This window comes from Oncorhynchus tshawytscha, unplaced genomic scaffold (genome assembly GCF_018296145.1).
Source record: "Oncorhynchus tshawytscha isolate Ot180627B unplaced genomic scaffold, Otsh_v2.0 Un_scaffold_17_pilon_pilon, whole genome shotgun sequence".
Classification (NCBI taxonomy): Eukaryota; Metazoa; Chordata; class Actinopteri; order Salmoniformes; family Salmonidae; genus Oncorhynchus; species Oncorhynchus tshawytscha.
The window spans coordinates 150656-158937 of record NW_024609830.1 but is presented as its reverse complement, the minus strand read 5'-3'; the positions used below and the strand labels follow the sequence as shown (position 1 = coordinate 158937).

Sequence of the window (8282 nt, the reverse complement as noted above, 5' to 3'; positions counted from 1 at the left end):
CACATAACACAGTCCAATAACACCAGCCTTAACACATAACACAGTCCAATAACACCAGCATAAAGAAAATAGCCCATAAAGTACCCTCCTTCCAAACACAACCTTACTTGACTTCAGAAATACACACATTATGCCAGTAAGACATGCTGAGAATTATAAACACAATACCCACTGACACGATGCAGGTATGCACACACACACAAACTAAACACACAAATTCCCACTATCAAAACAAGTCTATACACCCAAATGCATAGATTGGTAACTAAGGACAGAAAAACCTAGGAGAATAACAGTCCTGCCTAGAGGTCACTGAATCAAATAAATTAAACACGTGTGCATGTGGACGTCTCAGTCATATTTCTGTGTAAGGGATCTTCCAATAAGGTTCTCTAACTACTAGCGCCATCTAGTGACTGACAATGGACATGTTTGAGTTACTACACAGCAGAATGAGTGCAGAGTGTGAACATAATATGAACCAGACTGGTTACATTACATGGACCTTGCTATCCAAGTAGCCAAAAAAAGCACCACTGATTACTGATTCAACTACACAAACTAGAAGATAACTCCGTTTCAGGCAGACAGGGACACAGATGAAGCCTACTCCAGAGCTACAAAGCAATAGGGGGTTGTTGTTGGGGAGAGTGCGGAGCGAGAGGGTGAGCTGTACTCTGTACTGCCTTGGTCACTGTTGCCGCGTGTGACTAGGAGAATCTGTCAGAGAAATTACAATGACCTGAACACACACCAGTGTAACTTGACACCTCGCTGGCTGACCTCTGGAATGGACTCAGTCTGCCTTGACCTTCTGAGAGCACCGCGGGCACACAGTCCAGTCTGACCACATTCCAGGGGTGTGGCAGGAGAGAGTTAAAGACAGAGGCACTGCAGAACAGCACAACCAGGCAGCAATACGTACAGACAGGCAGAACAAAATCAAGCCATTGTGTGTAGTCAGTGTTTTATTAAGTTTCCAAATACAAAAAAACTTTAGTCTCAAGCCCAAACAGGTCACTGGTCACTGGACACAAACAGGACACTGTACATACATACCTGTCACATCTCATATAATTGTGGATAAATAACTGTGACATATTAAAAGTTGCATAAATAACCTTCAAGTATTCAGCCAGCGTCCAGACAGAGCCATCTTCAGCTTTACATTCTCTCCTCTCCTAAATATACACCACCATGAGATATACAACCTCATATGATGCACACCCTTCATCTGACCTATACAAGCCTAGAACCACACCATGGTTAGTGTCCTGCCAACAGTGACTAAGTCGGTCTCTGTTTTAGTCACTCCTGGAGGTTTGGCATGAACATGACAGGAGATGGTTACAGTTCAATTCCTAATTCCATGGTTACCTCAGACAGAGATCTGACACCAGCTAGCAATGATTCACTGTTAAAAACTAAAAAGTTAACTTTCTAAAAACATTTTTGATAGAATACACACCATGTAAGCATGATGACGTTAGTATACCATATCCCCCCGTATGAGAGTATCATTGTCAAAAAACACGAGAGGTTCAACCACTATGTTTCTTTTTAAACATGTATACTCTGCAACCCTAAAACAATAAACGTCTCATCACACACCCCTCTCTCTCTCCTCTACAGAATACCACCACTCCTTCAGTCTGCTGTAGAATCTCTCAGACACACTCAGCGCATAACAAACCTGATTCCTGTGGGTGAGTAGTTGTGATAGAGGTGTTAGTGCTGGATCTAAAGCTTGCACACTACGTAGCTCTACTGGTTCCTATCTTAATGACACTGTCTGTCTCAGAGCAATAACATCTGCTTTATAGACACAGGCAGTTATTCCTCTCTAAGGTTGACAAAATAGTCAATGTTTGAAATCAGATTAAAAACATTTTAAATAAACATTATTCAAAATATAAGATAACAAGAAGTGTGCCTGGGAGCTCTTGGCTGTCCGTCTGTAACAAGTATAAAGGACACGGATCCATCCAATGACAGAACACAGACAGACAGAGCCCTACTATGTAACAGCAGAGCCATGCGGTAGAGCCAGGATGGAGGCCAGTTGCAGCTCTAGAGCAAGACAGATGCTGCAACTGCACAGCACAGAATCTGTGATATGAAAGAGGGAGGGATGTTTGTAGAGGAGTAGACAGGCCAGATTGAACAAACACAAAGGCTGCCACCGTATCATTACCTCAATGCTCAGACAACATAGTTATAAAGCAGCACACTCTTTCGGCACAAATTAAAGTTTCCTATGGGCAGAGACTGTGACAGAGCAGAGAAGCAGAATGCTGCAGGGAGGTTGATCAAATATCCTTTAAAAAGCTTCACACACACACCAGGCCACAACACTCAGAAAAGAGCCAACTTGTGATCAGTATCAGCAAGCATTTCAACAATCCACATGACCAGGACTGTGTGCTCACATGTGCACATACTGTACACGCACCTCTTCAATAACAATCCTAAAATAAGGAGTCCGAAGGTAGGCAGTCCTCCCTCTGCAGGGTTAGTCCATTAACAGTATGTTTTGTGTGCGTTTGGTAAAATAAAGATTAGAGCTCAACCATGTGTCTGTAGCAGGACCCAGTCCTCACATCAGTGTTTTTCCTCCTAGAAAGTAAACTTCCTGTTCATGTCCACATTCCCCTCTGATAGGCTGAGCTGGCTCAGGACTCCCCCCCTTGGCGCTGGTGTCCAACCACGTGGGGGTTGAACTGTGTGATGATGATGGTGATGTCGTCGCGGTACATGCGGGCCAGTTCCTCAGGCAGAGACAGCATCTTGGACAGCGTCTCGTGGTCCACTGCTCCAAACTCATTGTTGCCCACCGCGTGGCGAATCAGGTGGGTGGCAGCGTTCTGGTCCTGGAACGCTAAGGAGGCACGGGCCTTCCTCTCAGCCAGCAGCCCCTGCATCTGTCCCAGGGTGACATGGTAACCCCCCACGGTGAGGGGCTGGCGCTGGTGGACCCCCGTTAGATACTCCCCTACGATCCGGACCACCTCCTGTCGATGGAGCGTCTCCCACAGCCCGTCTGTACCCAGCACCTGCGGGAGGAGGGACAAAGACGTGTTGTTAACAAAAGGAAACTTCTAACTACATAACTTCAGATATAGGTATGTTTTAACGGAGCACAATGCAAGTTTCTGTTCAAGAAAAGACAACAAAGCCTTATAAATCAATCAATGAAATCATGAATTGGACAATCAGTCAATTGACCAATCCTTTGTCTCTCACCAGGAAGCGGTCCTGAGGTCGGAGGCGGTGGTGTGTGATCTCAGGCTCGGCCGTGAGGTAGGGAGGGGTGTGGTAATTGGGGGGGATGAACTTGGTATGTTCGTTGTCATGGAGCTGGTCTGGTCCTGACTCCAACACACCTCGCTGCAAGTCAATGCTCCACTTGAACTTCACATCTCCAAACGCACGGAACGGCATCAGCAGGCCCAACAACCGGTCCTGGCAGAGGGAGAGAAAGAGATAGAGGATATGTGTTGGTTTTTACTTTATGTTTAACTGACCTGCTGTGCCACTGTTCTCTCTGGATGTGTGTGCCACTGTTTTCTCTGGATGTGTAACGGTACTGACCTGCTGTGCCACTGTTCTCTCTGTATGTGTAAAGGTACTGACCTGCTGTGCCACCATTCTCTCTGGAACGGTACTGACCTGCTGTGCCACCATTCTCACTAGATGTGTAACGGTACTGACCTGCTGTGCCACTGTTTTCTCTGTATGTGTAACGGTACTGACCTGCTGTGCCACTGTTCTCTCTGATGTGTAACGGTACTGACCTGCTGTGCCACTGTTCTCTCTAGATGTGTAACGGTACTGACCTGCTGTGCCACTGTTCTCTCTGATGTGTAACGGTACTGACCTGCTGTGCCACTGTTCTCTCTGTATGTGTAAAGGTACTGACCTGCTGTGCCACTGTTCTCTCTGTATGTGTAACGGTCTGACCTGCTGTTCCACCATTCTCTCTGATGTGTAACGGTACTGACCTGCTGTGCCACCATTCTCTCTGTATGTGTAAAGGTACTGACCACTTCTCTCTGTTCTGACCTCTTCTCTCTGTATGTGTAACGGTACTGACCTGCTGTGCCACCATTCTCTCTGTATGTGTAACGGTACTGACCTGCTGTGCCACCATTCTCACTAGATGTGTAACGGTACTGACCTGCTGTGCCACTGTTCTCTCTGTATGTGTAACGGTACTGACCTGCTGTGCCACTGTTCTCTCTGGATGTGTAACGGTACTGACCTGCTGTGCCACCGTTCTCTCTAGATGTGTAACGGTACTGACCTGCTGTGCCACTGTTCTCTCTGGATGTGTAACGGTACTGACCTGTCGTACGACAGTCTTCTTCTCAGAGGGGGGGTGCTCCCCCTGGATGCGGGCCACCTCGTTCTCATTCTGGGCGTTGTGGTCGTTGGAGAGCGTGTGAGCGCTGAATGAGCCGTCCTCCTCCTGGACCCCCAGCACCGCCCGGCCGTCGCCCGTGTTCGCTACATACCTACACAACCACAGTCAGAGGATTCAGACACTCAGTCAGAGCAGACAGATGGAGACCAGGCAGTACATATGGGAGCCAACAGAGAGAGATCCGTGGCTGTGGACTAGAGTACGTACAGGTCGGATCCATCGATGTGAGCTACGCAGGCAGTCGCTCCAGAGAAGGCCACTCTCAGAACCCAGTAGTGGAGGAAGGAATTGGCATCTCCCACCTGGACAACACAACATAGGGATCAGCAGTGCACATTTCTACCCAGGGCTGGATACTATGGTAACACAGAGACATCGATGGACAGAGGATAGAAGTCAAGGGGATAGAACACAGTCTCTCACCTGAGCCTCCAGAGACAGGTCACTGTCCAGTCTCTTAAAGGCACTCAGCAACGCCTCTCTGGGCCCTAGGCTCTCCCCTGGACTGGGAACACAATCACATACAATCAACTCCAACACTGAATAATGACCCATGTTTAATTACATTACTGATGCATCCTTATTACCCCATGCCTGTTGAGGTCTATGACTTGCTGTGTGTGTTTGTATGTGTGTACCTGCTGAGGTCTATGAGTTCATGTGTGTGTTTGTGTGTGTGTACCTGCTGAGGTCTATGAGTTCCTGTGTGTGTGTACCTGCTGAGACCTGCTGAGATCTATGAGTTCCTGTGTGTGTGTGTGTACCTGCTGAGGTCTATGAGTTCCTGCCAGTAGGTTCTGAGGCTGTTGAAGTACATAGTCTGTGCCTCCCTGGTGAAGTAGTCGTTGGGGTGTTTGTGCCACTGCAGGATGGGGCTGAGGGGCCTGCCTGCCTCTACTGCAGCCTCCAGCTCACACAGGGTCTCATGGGGCATCAAGGACATGGCTACGTAGTAGAACAACCTCTCACTCAGCGCCTGAGAAACAGACAGGTAGATGTTTTACTGCACATTAAAACTAACTCGCAGATTATACACAATGACAGCAGAAACTTTACCTGTGCACAGGCACAGCCCGCATGGCCGTCGAACACTCCCAGCAGCATCCCCCGCGTCTGCAGACAGGTGGCAGCGCTGCGCCGGTCCTCGATGGGTGCGTTGGCAGGCAGCTGGTTACTGTCGAACCCCATCACCGACGACACATTCTTACCATCAAACTCTGGAACCTAGAACCAAAGCACACACTCATATTCTCATGGTCACAGCGTGAAGCTGTACTCATTGTATGTAAATGTGTGTATCGTCCGAAAGCTGTACTCATTGTATGTAAATGTGTGTATCGTCCGCCCCTACCTTGAAGCTGTACTCATTGTGTGTAAATGTGCTGTACTCATTGTATGTAAATGTGTGTATCGTCCGCCCCTACCTTGAAGCTGTACTTGAAATGCTGTAACTTGAAGCTGTACTCATTGTGTGTAAATGTGTGTATCGACCGCCCCTACCTTGAAGCTGTACTCCTAAATGTTGAAGCTGTACTCGTTGTGTGTAAATGTGTGTATCGACCGCCCCTACCTTGAAGCTGTACTCGTTGGCCTTGAGGATTGAGTTGACCTGTGGGGGGGTGAGATTGTAGCTGTGGAGGTCAGGGCTCCTCCTATAGCCACGCACGGGCATGGCTGTCGGCCATATGGAGTGGGGCTGCGACGAGGTGGGCCGGTGGGAGGTGGGGCAGCAGGGGAGCTGGCGTTGGCATGGGAACAGGGAGGAACCCCAGAGCTTCGCTCGAGGGAAGCCTCGGAACAGCTGTGATGTCACGGGCATGGTGGCTCACTCTGGGTGCATACACTCTCAGAGCACCGCCACACACACACACACACACACTCTCAGAGTAGCGCCACACACACACACTCTCAGAGCAGCGCCAACACACACACACCTACGGGAGACACCAGGAACTGTGAGCTATGGGCAAAAATGCAGCTTGTATCATCTGTATAATTCAGTCAACACAAGCACAGCTGACTATGGCATTTTGATTGTGTACACACCTCTCATTCAGTCAGTGTACATAAATTACTGACACGTAGTAACAGAGCTCTCGACAAAGGTACCATTACAAATAAAAGTGACATGCAAATAACATAACAGATCAAGACAAGCAGTTCTATCTTCCAACAGTATTTATTTTAATTGTGTGGTGAATAAGGGAGCTGGAACCAGTGACTTTGCTACAAGGAAACCTCCTGTGCAATAAAAGTCTGAGCCTCTTGGCAGAGGCTTTATAATGCTTTGAGGCAGGTTGCACTCCAACAATGGAACACTGCATTCCAGTACTAGCGGACTAGTGTGACAGACTGGCACTAGGTTGCCAGGCTGTGTTACTCCATAAAAGAGCCTTGCCCCTCTACAGGGGTCAGCCACCACTAGTTTTCTGACAGACTATATATAGTCCTGTGAAGCAGCTCTGACATTTGCTCACTCCTGAAAACCCAATCTTGTCCTACTGAACTAGATTCTCTCTAACGGCATAGGCTATCCCTCTCTCTGCCCTTCCCGCCTCCTAGATTAGGACCCCAGGGGGAGGAACTAGTGTTATTGTAACAGCTAATGGGGATCCTAATAAAACATGAACAAATACAATAATTACACAATAATTAAAGGGGCAATCAGCAGTTGCTAAATTAATGATATGGACCCATTGAATCTATGGACCCAATAAAATGTAGAAATGCCTCGATCTTAGTTCAACTGCCACACTCCAACAGAACCCAAAATAAAAGCTTGTTTACCTTCAATGTTTGTAAAGAAACTCTATATAGCCTCAAAACATGGTTAAAACTATTATTTTGATATCATGGATGGTCAGTCCTTTCATCCATAGCTCTGTCTATGAATTTGAGAGTAGATACATTTCTCCAGCCCTATCCCTCCGCTTTTTACCGAAACAGGGTCCGCGATTTCGCTTTCTGATTGACGCTTTAATCTAGCTATTTGTAGCGAAGGAGCAATGCGTGCAGCTGCTCTGGTCGGTCGAAAGAGACCCAGGCACGGCTGAACTACACGGAACCACCCGGTACTAGTTGAAATACCGCTCAAACCTCCAGTCTATGACCAGTGACCACGGCCTATCCCTGGCTAGGCCTGACTGCTACAGATTTGCCATATTGTTTACAGTACAGAGTCAGTTTTCTTTGTACTTAGATGAAATCGACATCAATATTTGAGTTCCCAATAGCGAATAATCCCAAATACAACCATAATTAAAGCCAGCACATTGTTACGTATTAATTTGATGGGCCGACAAAGTCTACTCTACTGCTGGGTAGTAACGTTGGCTAGCGATGATCTAGCTATGCGTCACCGCAAACCAGTTTAAAACACCACTCCTCCTTCAGTCCTTGTACATTATGGTCACGGTAACAAAGCTCACAACATATAACAGAAGTTAGTTATCATTGCATTAACACATACTGCACAAAAGTAACATGCCAAACACATTTATCTAGCCACCGACCTTATTCTCAGAGTTTACTATTTCGTTTTCCTACGCTACCCACCCTCCTGCATCTCTCTCCAGCTCACAACATACTACACGCTGATTGGCTCACCTCTCTGACAGATCTGACTGGCTTGTTAACCCTTTGCACGCTGCTGGGGGTGTGTGACAGACTTTCAAGCACCAAAATGATGTCAAGAACTCTATTCATCATTAACTATTTGCAAAATAACACCCAGTGTAGTAAAGGAACAGGTGAACGGAACCTGCTGGCTGCAGCTCCTACTGGCCCTGGAGCAGAGCTGGGCCTACTCTGTTATCTAGTTTTATAGCACCATAATAAGGTCATCACACTTCAGTAGAAG

The 8282-nt window shown here is 47.3% G+C and overlaps 1 protein-coding gene across 1 annotated transcript; it reads right to left on the bottom strand.

Moving 5' to 3' along the window:
• Positions 1-950: 950 nt before the first annotated feature.
• Positions 951-8018, bottom strand: LOC112222684 (pyruvate dehydrogenase [acetyl-transferring]-phosphatase 1, mitochondrial-like). The gene is made up of 9 exons (XM_042319314.1): positions 7936-8018; positions 5994-6357; positions 5480-5647; positions 5188-5399; positions 4847-4928; positions 4631-4725; positions 4346-4514; positions 3244-3462; positions 951-3053 (listed from the first exon to the last, which is right to left on the bottom strand). Exons 2-9 carry the CDS (start codon positions 6240-6242, stop codon positions 2673-2675), a joined length of 1575 nt encoding a protein of 524 aa, XP_042175248.1. The 5' UTR covers positions 6243-6357; positions 7936-8018; the 3' UTR covers positions 951-2672.
• Positions 8019-8282: the final 264 nt, after the last annotated feature.

Coding starts and splice junctions, on each gene's coding strand:
- LOC112222684 (XM_042319314.1), bottom strand. CDS start 6,242: ATGCCCGTGACATCACAGCTGTTCCGAGGCTTCCCTCGAGCGAAGCTC. Junction 5,400..5,479: donor CGGGCTGTGCCTGTGCACAG/GTAAAGTTTCTG, acceptor TCTGTTTCTCAG/GCGCTGAGTGAGAGGTTGTT. Junction 4,929..5,187: donor GAACTCATAGACCTCAGCAG/GTACACACACAC, acceptor TTGTGTTCCCAG/TCCAGGGGAGAGCCTAGGGC.